At 43.2% G+C, this 22,117-nt stretch overlaps 1 protein-coding gene across 6 annotated transcripts; it reads left to right on the top strand.

Moving 5' to 3' along the window:
* The first annotated feature begins 458 nt into the window (after positions 1-458).
* LOC115649232 lies at positions 459-21,370 on the top strand. 6 transcript variants are annotated; one of them, XM_030558015.1, is made up of 4 exons: positions 459-1,065; positions 14,195-14,314; positions 15,451-15,515; positions 20,084-21,370. In XM_030558015.1, the coding sequence occupies exons 1-3, from the start codon at positions 657-659 to the stop codon at positions 15,510-15,512; spliced, it is 591 nt and encodes a 196-aa protein (XP_030413875.1). In that variant the 5' UTR covers positions 459-656; the 3' UTR covers positions 15,513-15,515; positions 20,084-21,370. The 6 variants fall into 6 exon arrangements, with proteins under 6 accessions (XP_030413875.1, XP_030413876.1, XP_030413874.1 ...); XM_030558016.1 differs by lacking the exon at positions 20,084-21,370 and adding an exon at positions 17,935-17,992; XM_030558014.1 differs by having other exon boundaries at positions 460-1,065; positions 20,079-21,370.
* The last annotated feature ends 747 nt before the right edge of the window (positions 21,371-22,117 follow it).

The following is a 22,117-nucleotide window of genomic DNA, read 5'->3' as shown; positions in this document are numbered from 1 at the left end:
TGTTCCCACTTACTCATCTCCTCTCTAAGGTAAATTAGCCACTACCAAAATTTTCAAGTTTGGAAGTCCCCGCAAATAGGAGGCAAAATGTTCTCCACACAGGATATTTTACAACTAAAACAAAATTGGTTGCATACGGGCAAAATCTCAATACTGTTCTCTTGGGTTTTAGCCAGGTTTACTGCAGAATAGAGAGTGATAGATTTAAGAATACCAATAAGATACTGGGAATATTGCAGCTCTTATAATTCTGCCTGAGCCTTCCACAATTTCTCTCTGACACAGTATTTCAGAAAAAGCCCCTGAAAAGTTATTATTTAAAAACAAACAAGATCCATCACTGGCCCTGGTGAAGACTTGTTTGTAATTCCCCTGTGAACAGAATTCTTAGATTTCAACCTCGTAGACCATGAAATGTACAATGTAGCAATGTCAACTATCATGAGTCAATCAGTCGTCTGCTGAAATGTATACAGTTTGGAAATCATATTTCTTGTTCTATCCAGAACAATGATTCATCCTTCTAGTGAAGCTGTGGCTTGCCTCTGCATGTTTTGCAATGCTGGCTGGCTTCATAATAGCATAACTGCGTGTTGTGACTCCTACCAGATTTCTCAGCAGACATCTGAGCGAGGAGCAGGCTAATTCTTTGAACGATGGCATTCGCTTTTAGACAATTCTTCCTGGTAGCTGCAGATTTAATGCTTGCCTTGGTCCTCTCCTGCTTCCTTTATGCTTTCGTGTGCATCTGCACTACATTCCTCACCTGCTTTGTCATCGTTTTCTCCTTGGGGATTGTGAAGAAAATGGAGAGAAATATTGACATAAAAGGGAGAGCTGTTATGATTCTAGTGTCCAACAGCTCCATCGGACGGACATTTGCCAGGAACCTGGACAAGGCAGGTTTCAGAGTGTCTGCTGCATGCTGGCCACCTGAAAGAAAGTGGGCAAAGGTTCTGAAGGAGGAGTATTCTCCAGACATGACGCTGGCACAACTCCCTATAACTGAGGACGAGTATAAGATGACAATGAAAACCTTGATAGAAAAGCACTTATCTCTGAAAGGTAATATTTATGGCAAGACTGTGGATTATCACAATATTAGAAATGACCCAAAGAGCACATGTGTGTGTGAGGGTCCCACGTTACCAGCAAACTAGGGAGACACTAGATATATTTATTGTTTTCCATTCTGTTCTGCTAAGATGAGGAAAACAGACTAGTCAGTTTCACTGCTAGTTCGCATGCACTAAAGGGCAAACTCTGCCCTAGCGCTTGTGGAGATAGGGTGACCAGACAGCAAGTGTGAAAAATCAGGACGGGGGTGAGGGGTAATAGGAGCCTATATAAGAAAAAGACCCAAAAATCGGGACTGTCCCTATAAAATTGGGACATCTGGTCACCCTAGCAGCAGGATTGGTAACAGTTCCACTGCACCAGTTGTGAGCAGCCCCAGGAATGAAAGGGATTGAGCCATTTGTTGTGCAGATTCTCTGCTCCTGCATTCCATGGCAGATGTGCACATGGGCATAGAGGGCGGGGGTCACCTCTGCAGAGGTAAGGTTGACAGGCTGGGAGAAAGAGCAAGAGATTCAAGAGGTTTGGTCAGTGCCCTGGGCAAAAAAAACCTGCCTGGCTTTTGTTACACAGATCCAAAACGTGGGGGGAGGATGGGGGAGGGGGCCATGTTAGATCCTCAGCCAAAAGCACTGCTGGCTACAAGATTGCAGTTGGCTAACACCTGCAGGTGGCTAAAAGATTGCAGCGTTTTGCTTTCTGAGCTGGACCTCACCACAATTATCCATGGCTGGGTTGTTGCCAGATTAAATGACATGGGGGCTAAACTTGAAGACAGTTCATAAACATCACCTGGGACTGGCAGAGGCGGGCAGGCTGTTGAGGTTTATTTCTCTCAGAGAACACACAACACCTGTGCTTGGAACTCTGCCAGTGTGTTTCTGGATGCAATTTTTAAAAGTCCCAGTAGTGAACTACAAAGTGCTAAAGAATTGGGGCCCTGGTAATGCCAACCCCCAGAGGGGGATTAAGGTTTCATGGGGCCCTGGGCCAGAGCAAGCAGGGGGACTCTCCCCATGCCTTCTGCCTGCAATTCTGCCCCTCGGCTACCCCTTCCCCCCCATGGCCCTGCCCCTCTTCCAACCATGCGCTGGCCCCATTCTGCTCCCCCTGCAGCCTGCAACCCATTTTCTCCTTTCTGCCCTCCCCTCACAATACCGAAGAAGCTCTGCCCCCCTGCCATGGCCCTGGGGCCACAGCAGAGAGTGAGAGCTCCTCCAGTCCCAGAGCCGCAGCCGGGGTCTGGATACTTGGGTTTCCCCCACCCCGCCCGGCACTTCTGCTGGGGAGCGGGGTTGGGGTGCAGGGGATTCCCCCACTCCAGCTGCCTGGCGCTGTTACCTGGGTTGGAGCATGGGGCCTTCTGCTGGGAGCGGGATTGGAGTGCAGGGGCTTCCCCTGCCCCAGCTACCTGGCGCTGTTACCTAGGTTGGAGCATGGGGCCTTCTGCCAGGGTGCAGGGTTGGGATTCAGGGGCTTCCCCTGCCCCAGCTGCCTGGCGCTGTTACCTGGGTTGGGGCACAGGGGCTTCTGCCAGGGATCGGGGTTGGGGCACAGGATGGCGGCATTTTTCTGGAGCCTCCCAATTGGCTGGGGCCCCTGGGTATGGGCCTGTTGGCCCAGTGGCTAATCCGCTGCTGGCAACACGGTCTCTCTCATTGTTACTGTAAGAGTTAAGAACAGCAAAAGTGTTTGGTTAACAATCCCTCGGTTTAAATCTGAGGGGTTTGGCAGTGAGATTTTGAGCAAGGGCTAATCAGCTCTGGAACTTACTTCAGTGGTTGGTTGGCAGAGCCCAATATTGCAAGGTTTCTTCATGCTCTCGGCTCTGTCTAGCCAGGAGGGGTGTTCAATCAAAGAGGGAGAATTTTAGGTTTATGTTTGAGGGGAAGTATCCATTCTAACACAGGCACCATGCCCGCTGAATTTGAATGGATCTTTGTAAGGGGTTGTACATGTGGCTAGTGGTTTACGTAGACGCCTCATTAGAAATCAAAATGCACAAATAAAATTCAAAAATATCTAGAGTTATAATTGTTGATACTAACAAACATTTTTGGAAGGGATATGAAACCTCAAACTTCAGTGCTGATGCCAATCTTTAACTATTAGAGATCAGGAGACAAGCTTTGGCTCCCACAAATCAAGAAAGATGTTGATAAATTGGAGAGGGTTCAGAGGAGAGCCACCAGAATGATAAAAGCATTAGAAAACATGCCTTATAGTGATAGCCTCAAGGAATTCAATCTATTTAACTTAAAAAAAAAAGGTTAAGCGGTGTCTTGATTACAGTCTATAAGTACCTACATGGGAAACAAATATTTAATAACGGGCTCTTCAGTCTATCAAAGAAAGGTCTAACACAATCCAGTGGCTAGAATCTGAAGCTAGACAAAGTCAGATGTAACGTAAACCTGTATGGAATTGTTGGGTATTTTATGAAATTAACCAGATGCCTTGGTCATGTTGCAATCTGTGCAGGAGTCCTCATGGGTTTATAAACTCTACCAGAATCCCTGCAAGCATTATGATCTCCAAAGGTGTTGCTGTAGGTCCAATATGCTTTGCTAGAGTCTGTAAATATTTTGGGACAAATCCTCAGTGACATTAGTGAGCAGTTGCTTGTACCAGTAGTCCTATTGACAGCAGTGTGTGTATAGTATGACTATTTACTATCATCTCCAGATGACGAGAATACCTCATGTAAGGGAGCCATTTTGTCTAAGGAGGAGGGGAAGATATAATCAGTCTACATGGCTAATAGGTTTCTTCATGTCTTAAAAAAGAACAAGGAGTCCTTGTGGCACCTTAGGGACTAACAAATTTATTTGAGCATAAGCTTTCATGGGCTAAAACCCACTTCATCAGATGCATGCATTGGAAAATATAGTAGGAAGATATATATACTTAAGAAATTAGTCATGCATTTTTTTTCAGAAGAGGAGCTGGATACATAGCTCAAGCTAGTGACACTCAATTATCCAGGTGCCTTTTCATACTGGAAAAAAGGCAGCATTACATAGACATCACACAATGCATACAAGCAAGCAAGCAAGTGGGTGAGGTCTATGGCCTGTGTTATGAAGGAAGTCAGACTTGATGATCTGAGTGGTCCCTTCTGGCCTCAAAATCCATGAATCTGTCAAGATTTGATGCTAAGATCATGCAAGGAGCAGTTCTAGTTAAAGATATGCTTGCATATGTCCTGTGTCATGCATGCATGCTCCAGCTCCTTGTGCTGACATGTGTTACACATTCCTGTATTTCTCTACATGCATTCAGTTTTGCCAGTCCCCAGTGTTCAGAAAAACATGAGTCAGGTGCCCCAAAATTATGAGACTGGTTTAAAAATAATGATTTTTTTTTAAAAGAAATGTTGGGTCCTTTTTATTTGTCTTCTGGCTTTTGAGCCTTTAGGGTGCACTCGTGGCACCTTTTCAAGTTTTTCTCTGCATCCATGAGAGCTAGAAACATGTTTCTTTTACAGAGAGAGAGAGAGAGAGAGAGAGTCTCACCAAATCACACACCTCCAGGAGCCGGAGCTCTAGGAAAAACATCCAGTATTACAAGAGTTGCTGACCCTGTGTATGAATGATCTGGGATCCAGCTGCTAGAGAGACTGCTGCTACTCCTGTTTGTGCTGTTGTCTAGACATATTGCCTGGAACTGTTGTCTCTTGTTTTATGACCTTCAATGCTGGCTGCAAAGTGAAGCCTGGAGGGTAGCACAGGAAAGCAAGTTAAAACTGAGGCAATTCTTAAAGCTTAATATGGATGTGAAGCAGCCCCTCCCCACTGCAGAAAAGATACAGGCAAAATAAAACACAACTCTTTTCTGTTAGCTTGATTAATTCCTATAGTGCTTGTCACAGTGTGACCCAGCCATCCTAAATACAGGAGTTAAGGAACAATAGGTAAAGGGTTAGTCAAATGCTAAACGAAAATCAGTAATTGTTGCATCCTGCCCTAGCTTTTGCCAAGTCCAGCGAGTTCCAGAGGCTGCAGCTCTCAAGCAAGAGCACTCTGCTAACATGCAGTTCTCAGATTTCTCAGATGATCTTAATGGCCAGGGCAGGGTACTGGGTGAAAGATGGTTTCAGACAATCCAATCCCAGAGTGTTCAGATTTTAAAGATCATCATCCGCGGCTTGAATGGTAACCAGTGCAGATCTGAGCACAAGTGTCATGCATCCGTGCTGGCCTGTGTCTCTCAGAAGCTGGGAACCTGGGCTCTGATCCTGCAGTGAGCTCCCTGTGGGCAGATCCCCATGGAGCCCATTGACTTCAGCAGGGCTCGGTGTGTGTGTGTACACAGCACTCCACAGCAAAGAGCTGACTGTGGGATCAGGGCCTTGCATTCTACTTCTGTTGGAGCTTCTGGGGAGACTCCAGGCGGATCACCAAGGAGACCACTTTGCAATGTTTTATATAGAAGATCTCAGCCGTTTCTGTGTTCAAGGATAGCTCATTTCCTCAGATGGTTCATTCCTTCTCCATGTATTACTTTCTGTTGTTGCATTTCTTGTACCAGCCTTTTCCCTGGCTGTCCCTAAACATCCTCAGCCTCTTGAGAGGTCCCCTCTTTTCTTTTCTCCTCCATACTCTTTATTCATTCTGCTTTTTCCACATTCTGGGCCAAACACCATCAGCGTATTCCGTGTGTCAGTCCTGAGACCCCCGTGCAGTTGCACGGGATGGCAGACTGTCTCTTGGGGTTTGATTCACTTTCCTTCAGCCTCTGTCAGTCCTATTCTGATTTATTTAATTAGTTTTATTTTCCAATTTCACACTCATTCCCTCTCCCTTGTACAGTTTTTTCCTCTCCTTTTTCTCCACTGTACTCTATTTCTTCTTCACGCAGCTTTTCATATTGCTCATGCAACTTCTTCCCATCACTCACCTAATTGCTGCTTTCTTCTTCCTTGGTGCCTAAGTCTCTTTCATTCAAAATACCGTAGGATTTATGATATTCAACACCTGTAGTGCTTTATGTCTTCTGAATACGTTCAGGACATAGCTGCAGTGAAATATTAGCCCCACTGCAGTTAACAGCAAGACTTCAGTAGGGTAAGGAGTGTATGAATATGATGTATGAATATGGGACCCCCAAATCATTGACCACCAGTCTCACTCTGCTCATCTAATAAATAGGAATTGGCAATACCTACCTCACAAGGGTATTGTGGACATTAATTGAGTTAACATCTAAATAGTCTGGAGCCCCATTATCTGACAGACAATCTCTCATCCTGTACTCCATCACAGTGGTTAAAAACAATTGGAATGTGCTTATTGTCAGAACCTAAGTCTGAGGACTCCATTGGCCACATTTGGCTATAAGTGACGTGGCCAAGGTCATATAGTAATTCACTGGAAGAGCTGTCATGAGCCCTGAGGAACTGCTGGCTTCTAGCCCTATGCTCAAGGCACTAGACCAGCCACACCTCTCTGAAAGGACAAGCTGTTCTTGCAATATTAGTTTGTCACAGATACCATGCTTTCATCTGCAAGGCTCTCTTCCCCCTTTTGCCATCCCTTTTCTGATTAGTCATACAATTAAAGACTGTGGAGTTATCTCATGTTTAAGGATCTGAGGGATGGAGCCTTTATGCTGATTCAGTCTTGGTAGTCAAGTAATAGACATTAAGGGCTTGTCTACATCACAAAGTTGCAGCGCTGGTGAGGGGGTTACAGCGCTGCAACTTAGGAGGTGTACACATCTGCAGGGCATCACCAGCGCTGCAACTCCCTGTTTGCAGCGCTGGCCGTACTCCCGTTTTGTCTCGGGTGTAGAGGATCCAGCGCTGGTCATCCAGCGCTGGTAATCAAGTGTAGACACTTACCAGCACTTTTCTTGACCTCCGTGGAATAAGCAGGTATCCCAGCATACCTGAGGAAGCCTCTGGTAATCAAGCAGGTCTCCTTCCCCGGTTTGCTCTCGCGTTCCCCGAACCCCCGAGCAAGCAGGTCTCCTTCCCTGCGGTTTGCTCTCGCGTTCCCCGAATCCCCAAGCAAGCAGGTCTCCTTCCCTGCGGTTTGCTCTCGCGTTCCCCGAATCCCGAGCAAGCAGGTCTCCTTCCCTGCGGTTTGCAGGGGGGTTCGGGGAACGCTAGAGCAAACCGCGGCAAAGCTGGTCTCCTTCCCCGGTTTGCTCTCGCGTTCCCCGAACCCTCCTTGAAGCCGCCCAACAGCGCTGAAGTGTGGCCACATCTAACACCACTTGCAGCACTGGTTGCTGTAAGTGTGGCCACTCTGCAGCGCTGGCCCTATACAGCTGTACTAATACAGCTGTAACAACCAGCGCTGCAAAATTGTAGATGTAGACATACCCTATGACTGAATAAGGCAAAAGAAATCCTGAACGCAATGGGAGTGCACCTCTGAAAATGAGGCCCTTTTCACAAGCAAATCATGGAATATCAGGGTTAAAAGAGATCATATTGTCCAACCCCCTGCACAAAGCAGGACCAATTCTCAGACAGATTTTTCACCTGAAGCACCTGACCAGAGGACCAATCAGGAAACCGGATTTTTTCAACTCTGGGTGGAGGGAAGTTTGTGTCTGAGTCTTTGTTGTCTGTCTGCCTGCTTTCTCTGAGCTTTGGAGAAGTAGTTTCTACTTTCTAGTCTTCTGTTTCTAAGTGTAAGGACAAAGAGATCAGATAGTAAGTTATATGGTTTCTTTTCTTTGGTATTTGCATGAATATAAGTGCTGGAGTGCTTGGATTTGTATTCTTTTTGAATAAGGCTGTTTATTCAATATTCTTTTAAGCAACTGACCCTGCATTGTGTCACCTTAATACAGAGAGACCATTTGTATGTATTTTTCTTTCTTTTTATATAAAGCTTTCTTTTAAGACCTGTTGGAGTTTTTCTTTACTTCAGGGAAATTGAGTCTGTACTCACCAGGGAATTGGTGGGAGGAAGAAATCAGGGGAGATCTGTGTGTGTGTTGAATTTGCTAGCCTGATTTTGCATTCCCTCTGGGGGAATAGGAAAGTACTTTTTGTTTCCAGGACTGGGAATGGAGAGGGGGAGTCACTCTGTTTGGATTCACAGAGCTTGTGTCTGTGTATCTCTCCAGGAGCACCTGGAGGGGGGAAGGGAAAAAGGATTATTTCCGTTTGTTGTGAGACTCAAGGGATTTGGGTCTTGGGGTCCCCAGGGAAGGTTTTTCAGGTGGCAGCAGGTACCAGGTCCAAGCTGGTAACTAAGCTTGGAGGTTTTCATGCTAACCCCCATATTTTGGATGCTAAGATCCAAATCTGGGACTAAGGTTATGACAATATTGTCCAACCCCCTGCTCAAAGCAGGACCAATTCTCAGACAGATTTTTACCTCAGATCCCTGAAGTGGTCCTCTCAGTGACTGAACTCACAACCCTGGGTTTAAGCAGGCCAGTGCTCAAACCACTGAGCTATCCCTCCCCAATTGGGAGGTGGAAGGAGGAGGAGGCACTTGGAGGTGTAAATACTAGTAGCTAGGATTTATAACTCTACTTATGCCCTTAGTATATGTGTATGTACAAACATTATGCATTGATCTTTGAAAATTGGCCCCCATCTATAATACCTCTCTGTCTCACAGGTGTGTTGTAAGCAGTGTGTGTGAGGCACTCAGATACTACAGGGACTAGAGCCATATAATAACATAGCTAGAGCTGACTGTACTGTTGTCAGCTGATGCGAAGCCATGAAAGTCGACCTGTTTTAGGACAGCATGTGTTCTGGATGGTGCTTTCCATCCAAAGCATTTTTAAAGGCATCTGAGCATGATACACTTTTTGCCATATTTATTTAGGGTGAGATTTTCAGAAGTCCCTAAGGAGTTTAGACATCTAACTCCCATGGACTTTTAATGGGAGTGCAGCCCTTAACTCCTTTAAGGGCTCTTGTAACTACCTCTCAAATTTAAAAATATACTCCACTCAAATAGCCCCCCTTCCTGAGCTCTAAGAGCCCTGGACAGGAGAGTAAACACACAATTTAAAAATAGTTAAAAGCAGCAAGAGCAGTGGGCAGAGCCAATATGGATCAGAAGCTCTCATCCCTCACAACACATTTTCCCCTGAAGATAAATCACACCTGCAGCTGCTTCAGCCCTCCTCTGATTCCTGCTCAGACAGCTGTGTTCTGCAGCCCCCCCCCAGCTGAGAATGCTCTGTAGGCAGTCTCATCTTGTATCCTGGGGGGGGGGGGGAGGCGGCGTCTGGTTGAAGCATCGCCCTGGGTGTCTGACATGGCAGCATGTAGCTTCACTGTATAAGTTGAGAAGTGAGAACGACAGCATTGCTTTTTTGGAAGGCTACAGCAAAAGGTACCTTGAATGAAACCTCTGATAGCTGGCGATTCCACTCAGTGCTCTGTGGGTTTACAGGCCTAAGCATCCATCCAGACTTCATCCTGTAAAAGGTTGAGTCACTTGTCCGTGCTCACCACCTCATAGGATCATAGATTTTAAGGCCAGATGGGATATTTGTGATCATCTAACCTGACCTCTGACCTGTATTACACAGGAGAATTTCACCAAGATGTCCAAAGGAGCTAGGAGGAGATCCATGAACAAGGCAAATCGTGAAGTGAGCCATAAAAAGTTCTGTTTGCTGTAAAGCTCTGCGGATACCTGCAAGCTCGATGCAATAGGAATGTGTGCCCTAGATGAATACCACCTAATTAGAGCAGGAAAACTTCTTCTAAATTTAAAAACAGTTTAGATGGAAAATTGTCAACCAGCTCTAACACAGAAGCATTTTTACATAATTAATGTCATTAATGCATAATAAGAATTGGTGGTTGAGAAATACCTCATGACTATTATGGAATTTTTTTTTTAAAAATTCTATGTAGATTATTTTTTTTAAAATTACTGTACTGAATTTCTAGGTATAACTAGTAAACTGTTTTTCTGAGACTTATTGTGCTGCAAACTCCCATGTAACAAACCCAGACAGCAGAATTATTGAGGCCTTTTCAATAACACGAGACCGGCATGAACAAATTCCCCTTCAGTATTCTAGTAACTGCAGTATATTGGATTAGGTCTGACCTGCAGACAACTCAATCCTGGGAGCCTCTCTGTTGGAGTGAAATTGTTCCTCTATTTTCCTAGAAAAGTCAGGTGAGGAATTGCCTCAGAAGTACAGTATGTGGTATTGCAGTTCTTAAAGATATTAGGTGAGAGCCAGATCTTCAGCTGGTGTAAACTGGCCAAGCTCCATTGACTTCAATAAAATGATGCCAGTTTATATCAGTTGAAAGGTTGACCCGCTGTTTGCCGGAGGAGGCAGCTCTTTGTCAAGCTGTTGAATGATGTGTACACATAAAGAAAGTTTTGCCTATTAAAAATTTTGAGTTTCATCAATGGTAAAGGAAAATGCAAAATAATAAACTTCCTAGATTTTACTCTTGTCTGTAGCTGGTTGGATTATTTTTACTGGTAACAAATTATCCGAAAGATTGAGCCTTCTTTCTGCTTATGAACAACGCATCCTGACAGGTGTGACTGCATTTGGTATTCAGAAATATTCAAAGAATAGTTTGGCCAAATAATTTAAAAGCTAGGATCTGTTTGAAGCCTCTTCTTTTTGACTATTTGATAGTCAGTGTGTGAAACGGACCACCTACGTCACATGGTATTGTTCCTGATCCCCGATTGGATGGATTAAATTCTTTACACAGAAGAATTCATAAATAAATAATAGTGATTAACAAATTGTAAATAATGAATTAGCAAGCACACTTCTTCCTGCACAAATATCATGCCTTTCTTCACAAGCACGCATCTATTCAAATGGGAAAAAATTCTCCCCTGTACAGAGAGCCTAGATGAGACATCTGCACCACCAACCACTTCATCCCTAAAGACATGCTAACAGATCATATTGCCCAGAGAATTTTGGTTTTGTAACCAAAAGGTCCTTCTCTATTAATAGTGCAGTATTATCGCTAAAAGTCCAAACACCGCCAACCAACTTAGAAATGGATGGAAATGTACTTAAATGGCATAATCAAATTAATTGAGATGTAGTTAATGCAGAGCTAAAACTGGGTTCAGGGACTATACCTGCCCCTTTGCCTCACTGCCAATACTTGTGGTTTTGCATTTACATTTAAAATAAAATTTCTCTTTGCTGTGGCAGTGTGAAAGAGTCACACAAAGAACTGGGGAAACCGACTGATTATTGAGTGATAAGAGTGAAACTGACTATTAGAACTGATCAAAAATTGGAAAATTTCCATCTTAATTTCAATTTTGCAAAACCACATTTTCTGTCAACCCCCCTTCCCCCTGCCAACCAACCAAACATTGATGGAAGATTCTTGACCGGCTCTACTGACTATACACAGAGTGCTGCTTTAATGCACAACGCAAATAAACTAAAAACCAGGGAAACATTCCTCCCCCGCCCCTAAAACCCAGTTTCATTCAGAAACAAGAGATGTCAGGTAATACTTATAACAATAGTAGGTGGGAAAAAAAGGCTGCAGACAGAACTATGACTTTTAAATTGATAGCGTCCCTTTCAAAAGCTACAATTATAGTAATAGAAAGTAAAGCCACATGAAGTTAGGATGATGAAGTGACACAGCTCAGATCACAATATACAAAAGTAGGGAAATTCCGGGTAAGGCTGTAACCCAGCTCTTAACTCACACCCCTTTCTATCCACTGGGCTATGCTCTAAATAAAATGCGTCAGAGGGTTCACTTTCTAGCTGCACTTCTCCTTTTTAGCCTTCTCCGAGGAAGCTCCTCCAGAATTTTTATTCATGAGCCATAACACCAGAGAGCAGTGCATGTCTGGTTGCATCAGTCATATTGAGCTACATGATCTAAAATATTACAACATGACTGACAACACAGCCAAGAGGTGGGAGAGGCGGTGTGTGTGTGTGTGTGTGTGTGTGTGTGTGTGTGTGTGTGTGTGTGTGTGTGTGTGTGTGTATAAGTAAGATACTTTCAGTCAAAGCTCAGTTTTTCTGAGAAAGAAAAGGAGCAAAATATCAAATGTGCTTGGGCAGAATAGTCTGGGGCCAGAGGGAAATCTGCCCATTAACTCCAGGTGGTATGCACAGTGGGCTACATGCATGTTTGGTGGAATAATAATAAATCCCAACTAATACTTTGCTGAAAAGCACAATACTGTATATCTCCAAGCACATGACAGCTGAAGATAAGTATTACTGACCCGATGTAAGTAAGATGGTGGATGGATACAGCAGCCAGGGAAAGCTAAACTACAGGTTAGCCCAAAGTCCGGTCCTAAGTGCAACCTCAGTGCCACAACAGGATTCAAAAGAAGAGGAAAGCGGCTCCTATCATTTGCTATCAGCCACCACAGGCCTTTACAGCTTTCGACAAACTAGGAGGGAAGAGAATACGCTCTTCCTCTGGTACCTTTCCTAGGCCTCTTGCCAGGTCCCCCTAGAAGCACTTTCCACAAGGCCTTATTTCAACTCCCCACTCACTTTCTGAGGGTGAGCCAGGAGAACTCCTTATATTGTCTCCAGCAGGGAATCACGGGTTGACCAGCTGATTCCTCACCATCATGTGCCCTGTCTGGAGACTGCAATACCCAGTAACTCCCAGACTTAAAGGGGAAATGTTGCCATAACAGACATACCGACTGTGCCTGTTCTCAGAGATCAGTGCTTTGTTACATCCTCAAAGTCAACCAGGAGTCCGGTGGCACCTTAAAGACTAACAGATTTATTTGGCCATAAGCTTTCATGGGTAAAAACCCACTTCTTCAGATGCATGGAGTAAAAATTACAGATACAGGCATTGTTATACTGACACACGAAGAGAAGGGAGTTACCTTACAGGGCCAATTCATTCAGGGTAGATGTGGCCCACTCCCAATAACTGATGAGGAGGTGCCACCGGACTCCTGGTTGATTTTGTGGATACAGACTAACATGGCTACCTTCTGATACTTGTTACATCCTGTTCCACAGACAGAAAAACGGAAATACAAAGAGCTTAAATGACATCGCCAGTCAACGGGTACATCAACACAGCAGCAGGAAGATGCAATTCCCAGCTAGAGTAGACATACATGCTAGCTCCTTTTCGGCTAAAAATATAGTGTGGCCGCAGTGACATACCCAGGGTGTCAGGTGGGATTGTCCTTGGGTGGCTAGCCCAAGTCATGGCCTGTCCTGCCATGGTCACACTGCTATATTTAGTGAACTAGTTTGAGGAGAACTACCTCATATATGTCTGCCTGCACTGGGAATTACACTTCCCAGCTGCTGTGTAGACGTACCCAAGAAGACTCAGCTGCTGACTCCCATTCCTATGCTTTGTGGAGTTTCAGCCATTTAAACCAGGACTGAATTTGTCTCAGTATGTTGTGTAGATATGGCTTATATATTGTTACATGGGAAAAAGCAACTTCTTAACTAGGGGGGTTGCAGTGGGAAAAACCCTGATGATCTTTGAAAAACACCATTTCCATTTGGATAAAATTTTATTCAAGTGGAAATTTTCTGACATTCTCTAGGCCCAAGATAAATATTTGATAATATTGCTGGATGAACTCACAAGATCCGTTTGATCTTCTATCAGCAATTTGACATCACTTCTCTGGACGGGGCCACATTGGAGTATAATGGACTGCTCTCAATTTTGTATTTATTTTTTCACAATTTATTTTATGCAACATTGGAAATATTTTGAATAAGCTGGTTGAAGCTTTTTTGAATTTCAACATTTTTCATGGAATTATTTGAAGATTTTCATAATTTTTTTATTTCCCTTTTTGGCTACAGCTCATAATAGTAAAGATTTGAAATTTGATGAAATATTTTCATTAAAAGTTTCTATATTTTCTTGCAATATCTTTTCATCATCAGCTCTAATATGAAGTATGTAATGCTAGAACTTTTGGAGAATCGGGATTCCAGCTTGGATCCATGTCTAACTGTGTGTCAGAACGGTTAAGTGTTATATGGCTCAGATTTGCCTCATTTTTTTGTCTAAATGCAGTTGCTATTTGCAATATTTATTTTTATACAGAGTAGATGTCTCCTTTATTTGTGTGCAGAGCAACATTATGAAATAACAGGAAAATGAATTTTAAAAGTTAACACAGCTCATCTCATGTCAATTTGACAGGCATGTATGGGCTGATGAAGAAGCCTTCGGTCTTGATGTGGGAAGAACAGGAGCCAGACACAAACAGATTCTCTGAGGGAAAAACTTCTTATAAATGGAAGGATGTTTGCATAACTCCCGGTAGGATAAGCTTTAGCCAGTCGAGCACATCTGAATATGTTGCCCCTCTTAGTCCCTCTCTAGACTTAGGGGGGAAAAGTATTGGAAAAAAAAATGTGTACGCCGATTTGTTTTAATGAAGGTGTTTTTTAAACATCACTTAGCACCTCTGATGACAGGGTTCAATATCTTGAAAAATATGGTAGCTGCTCCTGGTCAACTTTAGATACCACCCCTCACTACGGTTGACCATAACTAGCTTTGAAAACATATTTAAAATCACCCATTTGAAAACACACACATTCTTTTCTAATCTAGGCCAGGCCTTACTGTAATTAGAATTTGGCAGATAATTGACTTTGCTGTTCAGTGGCCAAACTGGGTGAGAGGGAGGAGAAATTGATTCAGCTTGAATGAAATGTTTCATTTAATTCTTGGGTCCCCTCCCTTTTAAGTTTAAGTTAATTCTTGCTAAATTTCAAAACAAAAAGTGTTAACATTTTGTTCTGAAAATATTTTTTTAAAATCACTTTTTTGACTATTTTTTTTTACCCTGGTGGGTTCCCCCCAGTCAAAACTCTTCTCTGAATTTGACCCAAATTTATGAATAAGTTTGGTCAACCTGACACTTTGTTTTTCAGCAAATAAACTATTTGCTGAAAAAAAAATCACCCAGCTCTAGTTTGTAATGTGAGTAAATCATCTAGGGCGCAATCCTCTGAGATGCTGAGTACCTTTGGTTCCCACTGCTGTCATGGTTGTTGACATTTAACCCAATGGGAGTGAAGCACAAGGCACAGAAATTCTTGGCAGTCTCAGTATCTTAAAAGATCTGGCCTTTATCTGGGGAAGAGTTTTCCTCATGTTTTGTTTTTCATATAGTGGACCAGATAAAAAAATGGTAACACTGTAAGGACTTATCTAGACTAATACTTAGTTTGCAACAAGCTGAGGTGAAGAACTACCCTGCACTAGTCTGCTGTGCACAAAGGGTATGTCCACATCTGAACTGGGAGGTGGGATTCCAAGCTCACATCTATGTACCTCTGCTAAATCTGCTTGAGCTAGTGTCTAAAAATAGCAGCATGTCCGCAGTTGCATTCTTCTCTTTGCAGCCTTCCTCACGGCACTTCTCTTTCTCCCTGTGAACTATGCAGTGACTTTTGCAAAGAAGAAAAGCCAGCAGTTACTTACTAGCCTGCTGAAATCCAAAAACTGACAGGTGAGACAACATCTTCATCTTAGATACATCCAGCCTGGCAGTGCTAGCTAGGCTCCACTCAGGTCACACTCCTGAGCAGACGCTGCCCCAAATTCCACAAAATCAGGGGACTCATCCCAAAAGCTGGGGAGTTCAGACCTGAGGCTATTTTCAACCCTTTTAAAACAGGGGTTGTTTGCAAAATTCAGACCTGGATTTGGTTTTTGATGTCCAGTGCCCCCAAGATCTGTTGGTGTTCAGACTCAGGATTTTGATTTGGGCTAATCTCGATTATGGGGACATGAGACTGCAAAATATGCTTGAAATTCTTCCTATCCTGGCCTGTCAGGTATCTGTCCTTGCTTTCGAAATTCACTCTTGAAAATTCACTGGGTCTGATTTTGATCTCTCTTACACCAGTATGAATGAGAAGAAACTTCCCTGGCTTCACTAGATGTATATTTATAATATTGTTTTAACCTTGTTGGTCCTAGGCTATTAGAGAGACAAGGTGGGTGAGGTAATCTCTTCTATTAGACCAATTTCTTTGCTGAAAGAAACAAGCTTTTGAGGACTGAGGGGTCAGATATGGAGTGATCACTTTGTGAAAACTGTTCACTCATCCATGATATGGTGTTTTTGTCTTTTATCATTTTCTGTGTGAGTTCATTCGAGAGCATAATGATTATCTTGTTTTACCCACATAGTTGTTACTGGAGCATTTAGTGCGCTGGACAAGGTACGCTACATTTTGTGATAGGCATGTATAAGACCCAGGGATCTTGAAAGATGTGTTGTGGAAGGGCGGGTATTAATCATCATAGCAGGGGACATATGTCTCAGTCCTCATCCTAAAAGGAAACCCACAGAACACCTTCAAAATATGATAACTTTGCTAGACGCTAAAGATCATGGACATAGAAGAGACACTGGATTTATGGCTCATTAAAACAATCTGTAACCCACTAACCCTCTTTGTCCTATGACTGCAGGAGAGATGTTAACAGCCCAGTTCACCTCGAATGGTCTCTTGCAACATGTGTTAACTCCTTACGCTGAACAATCTGTTCCACCTTGTATTTAGCTGTCACCCTCGGAGTACGTTTCCCAGACCCAAAGAACAGCTCTGTGTAGGGGAAAATCTTGTCTCTCTCACCAACAGAATTTGGTCCTATGAAAGATATTACCTCACCTGTCTCACTAGATGTATGCCAATATTACCCTTTTCCTGCAAAGCCCGTGTGCTTTAACCTATGTCATATCACATGATGTCACCTACTCTTATGCTACCAAAAAACCTTCAAGGCAGAACTTTCCTCTGAGTCTCCCATTGGGTTCTGGGTTGCCTGCTTATTCAAGGCTCAATTCTGCTCCTGCAAGCAGTTCCACTGAAATCAGTGAGACAACTTAGGAGGGAAGAAACCAGTCAGCACTGGTGGCAGAGTCAGGGCTGTAGACTGTAAACTATGTGGGGTGAGAACAATGGGCCAGATCCTGTGGTATTCTTCAGTCCATGGAGTTAAACGTGAATGTGGATTGGCATCGGAGCAGAGTTTGTTCAGGCCAATCTCTAATATTGAGACAAAATGGTGTGCAACACGCCTCAAACTCGGGATCTGAACTAGTCACCTATTGGTTTCCACAGTGAATTTAAGGTACTTGTTCTGAACTATAAACCCCTAAATGGCCTGTGACCTGTCTGCATGATGGGCCATCTCTCCCACATTGCAATGATAGCAGAGCTGCAGGCAGTGAAAGCCCTCAAGACAGAATGGATAGGAAAACGAGCTGCTGGCAAGGTGCACTCCATGAGGGTCCCTCAACTTTGGAACTTCACTGCCCTGCTTGGTCCAAGGTAGCTCGAGAGTGTTGACCTTCAGGGTATACTACAAAGGCCCTTTAACTTACCCATGCTTTTGGGGAAGGAGGAGCAGGGTAGAGACTGCCTTTGTACATGAACTGGGTCATGTCTGGGTTTCTTCTCACTACTGATTGGCTTTTTTTTAGTGGTTAAAGGCAAGGCGAGGCTCCTGGTTCTGTATGTATGAACATATTTCTTGTGGGTGGTAAAAGCACCACAGAAGTATTCAGATAATCCCATTTATTTCAGTGAGAGGTAGGCACCTAAATACCTTTGAGGCTCTGGGCCATAGAGCCTGATCAAAAGCCCAGTAAAGTCTTTGTATTAACTTCAATGGATTAGACCTGAGAGCTTGGCACAGATGCTTTTTGAAAGCAATATTAGAAATGGAAATAAATCAATATCGACTTCTCTCTCATTTGGTCTGCACATGCTCACCAGTGGCTGTGCAATGGTAGTGATGATGTGATACGGAGGGGAAAACAGTTCAGTCAGAATAGAATAGTGAAATCAGAGTGAATGGAATTGTTCAGTGCTGAAGAAAGAGATTAACCCCCTCCCAAAATACATTTATTTCAGTACAGAAGGAAACTTGTGGAATGACTCAATGGGTTAATAATGCCATAGTGAAAAGGAGCTGCAGGGAGGAGTAGCTTGGAACAGGACTGACTGATTCCTGACTTACCATTCAGCGCTTGATTCTTGCGTCTTCAAACTTAGTCATAAGACAATGAGAAAACATTGTGAATTATGTCTGGATAGAAGACTATTCCCCTAATTGTATTGTGGATATGCATTCAAATCACATTTGTAACCAAGAATATGGTGAATGTTGAAATTTTACTGGGATAAATGATCTAGGTGTCTGTTACAGCTGTCCCCCTGCTGCATTCCTTTTTCCCTCTCTCCTTTCTGTTTGTCCTGTGTGGCTGCCCCTCCCGGCCATTGTGCTAACTAAAGTCACAGCCCTATTCATAGGAATGGCTTGTACAGACTAACTGGAGCCATTGCTCTGCCTAGGGAAGGGGCTTCTTGCCTCTTTGTTTGGCTCCTTTGTTCAGACCAGGGCTCGGTGTGGGGGGCGCTGCCCAGAAATGCAAGACCTGAAGTGGCCAACTAATTAAGCATATGAGTCATACCTGTGGCTCAGAACATGCCCAGGCATGCCTATGCTTACCTGCAGCCTTTCCCTGCCTTCTCTCCCCTGTATCAAGAGGAGCCAATCAAAAGTACTGGTGGGAAACTGCCTGAGTTTGCCTTTAAAGCCGGACATTTTCTGATCAGACCTCGGAGAAGGTCCTTGCTTTGCCACCTCGTCTGATCAGCTAGGGGTCTTCAGGGGGCCCTCTCCCCACTCTCGTTTGTTTTTGAGCGTACCCCTGTTTTTAAACTCCCCTCCCACGAACAACAAATTTGTGCCTGGAGATCTCCTGATTATTGTAAGCTAATCGAGTCCTCTCTCCATCCTCCGATGCTACTGCTGTTCCTGCCTCTATGCTTGCTGCTGTCCTGGGGATTGGTAAGAACTCCCTCTTGCAGACTCCCCCTGTCCCAGCTGCTGGCCTTGTTTCCCCAGCAGACAGACCCAAGCTAACTCCTTGGTCTGTATCTGTAATCTGTTTCTTGCTGCGCAGCGTCTTTGCTGCTAAAAATAAGCCTGTGCCGCTGCTAAATTGTGCCTTCCTGGACTGTATCCTGGGCCGCTGGCTTGCAGCCGCCCCATTGCTGCAGCCACCCCCACCTCCCCCGGGGGCTGTACCCTGGGTACACACCACTCTGCCCTCTGGAACTGCTCCCGTTCCCGATCAAAGAATCGGCATAGTGTAAGGTGCACTTATTAGAATCAGGTTCTTAGTCTAGATAAGTTGTAATTTCATTTTGCATAGCTGTGGTTAAGTTAGGTTTAACGAATTGTTTGTATTGTGTTCTGTAAGTTAGGTTTAAAAAAAGAATTGTTGCATTGTGTTCTGTTACTTGCTAATTTGTGTAGTCTTGGTTAAGTTAGATCATAAATAAGATTTTGTTGTGTTCTGTATAATTGTGGTTAAGTCTGTCTTCCCGCTGCCCTAACCCCCCCCAAGCTTGCCCGTGTCTCCCCCCAAGGTCCCCAGTCACTCATTGCAGTCTCTCTGCTGTTTAAACTTGCAGCCTGTCTGCTCTCTGTGTCTCCCTAAGTTTAAATCTCCCTCCGCAGCGCCTCTGCCTTTGGTCTCTGCTCCACCACATGCTCCTCTTCCCCCATCCCCTAACCTCATTCCTCTACCACTGCCTTTCTTTCTCTCTCTCTGTTTTAATCCCTTCCCCTACGTGTTCACCCCGCTCCTACTGCTGCCAAACCTCAATTGTATTACTGAAGTCTAGCATAAAACCCCATTGGTTACCCTTTTTCTCTCTGACACACTCACATTTTACATTTACACTACTGTGACACATTTTTACCTAGAGTTGTTGGTTATTTAACACATTTTACCCATAACTGTTAGTTGGTTATATGCTGCTGTGACACACACCGTTTACATAGAAATTGTTAGCTACCGGTTACATTTATATTTCAGTGTTAATTGGTTACCAACTGTATTGTACCCCACTATTGAAACCCCCTATACTATTTACTAAAAGAAACCCCTCCCCAACTGTCTGCCTTAACAAACCCCATACCCCTCACTATTGAATTTTCCCTGTTTTTGCATTTTCTTAATAAAGTTTATTTTGCACCCCACCAGTGCAGTAGTTGTCCCCCAAGATCCCCTACCTGCTGGCAGGGTCACTAAGATGGAAGGAAATAATGAAGAACCTTCCTGAAAGACTGCTGAACATCGAGCTTTCGACATACGCTGTGCTATGACTTGGCTTAATTGAAGGATAAACTGCTGGTCTTTCATCTTTCAAATTGCAACTCAGAATTATCATTACCCATGTGAAATGTAGTCCAGTCCTGGCCCACAGAAAAGAACTGCAGTTAAATGTCAAACTGAGCCCAAACTAACCATTTTAATTCAACCATGTCAAAAAGTTTTGTTTTGATGAAAGCTGTTGAAATGAATTGTTTTAACATTTCTGAATTGAAAGTTTTGGGTTTCTAGCCAAAAATGTTTGACCTTCAGTTTTTCACCAAGAAGTCACCATTTTCTGCAGTAAGCAGACACTTTTTTTTAAAATTCATTTAGTCCAACATCCAATTTGCAGTTGAAAAACAGTTTCAATGGAACATTTTTAATCAGCTTCGGTGAGCAACAACATTTTGTCCAGAAATTCCTTGTGCAGTTTCAGATGAATAATGTATTCTTTATTTTCTCTGCTAAACTGTTGTGTATCATTGATGTGGGCTTTTAAATAGCTGTTGTTTCATGGATGGTTAAATGATACCTATTTGTTTTCACAGTGGTATGTATAGCCTGATTGTACAGTCCTTATTTGGACAAAACACCTGTTGGCTTCAATGGAAATTTTGTTTGCTTAAAGATGTGATGATAGGTTTAATTTGTTTATAATGCTTTGTGATCCTTTGAGATAAAAGAAACAATACATTTGTAAAATTATGGCTTTAAGGCAATGCTGTCGTGAAACCCAATTGTGATATACCTTCCCTTAGAATATTTTAATACAAATTAGCTACAAAGTAAAGCAGAATTTTTATGTTGATATTTTCAAAGCTGTCTAGGAGATTTGAACGCCAAACTCCCTTCAGTTTTAGTGGAAGTCAGCCACCTAAATCCTTTAAGCAGTCTTGAAAATCTCAGTCATAACATGTAACAACATTGACATAATTCACTGTTAAAGCTAACACCTTAGCACACTTATTATCACCATATGTCCCCATTTAAAAGCCAAAGGGCAACCTAATTTTTCCAGACCAAAACAGATACACAAAAATCAGAGCTGGTCAAAATTATTCATTCATTTTTTTAAAAAGAGTTCTTTTTTCTGAAGCAAATGTTTTTCCTTTCCCCATCCCCAGCAAAAAAAAAAATAGAAAAAATGGAAAAGGAGAGAAAAAGCTTATAAAATGAAAAACAAAAACACAACTTCATTTTAGGTTTCAAAATTAATATATTTTCATGTTTTCATTTTTTTTTTTGGCAGAACACTGACAAAATTCAAGAGTTTTGAGAACATTTTCTGGAAAACAATTTACACACCACCCCATCACCTCCAAACATACTCACCATTTTCCAGCCAGCTCTAATGAAAATGTAGCTGGGCTACAAATGTTCAGTCCCATGGCAACTAAACCCTCAAATTCAAGAAGTGACAATGGAAATGACAGCTGAGCACTAAAGCCCTGAACCTTCTCTCATTGAACTCAATGGCAAAATGCCCATTAATGTCACGTGTCCAGGACCAAGCTGTAAATACACCTGCCTTTCCAGGGTAACCCTCTCAGAACATTTCCCAGCCAAAAAGATTTTTTTACATTACATGAGCGCTGACAATCTTTTCATTTTCAAAAATATCACCGTGGCAAATGTTAAAACCAATCACATTCTTTGCCAGCTGCCTTTATCAAAGCCACAGGTCCCTATATGCCAACTCTAGCAATGCAGTCCAAAAACACAGTACAAGGCCAATATCAGTACAATTCCACTGGGATAGCTGCTCCTCGGAGTGGTAATTCTCCTGTTAGAATACCTTGCTGTATTTTCAGGCCTGGTGCTGCAGACTTCCCTTACACGACTAGTGTTTACTCACATAAGCAGTCATACTGAAGCCAAATCCAACTGAGTACGGGCTATGCACCTGCATAATGATCTGCAGGGCTGGA

Source organism: Gopherus evgoodei, chromosome 3, assembly GCF_007399415.2.
Source record: "Gopherus evgoodei ecotype Sinaloan lineage chromosome 3, rGopEvg1_v1.p, whole genome shotgun sequence".
Classification (NCBI taxonomy): domain Eukaryota; kingdom Metazoa; phylum Chordata; order Testudines; family Testudinidae; genus Gopherus; species Gopherus evgoodei.
Note: the sequence above shows the minus strand (reverse complement) of the source record. Positions and strands in the feature narration are given on the sequence as shown.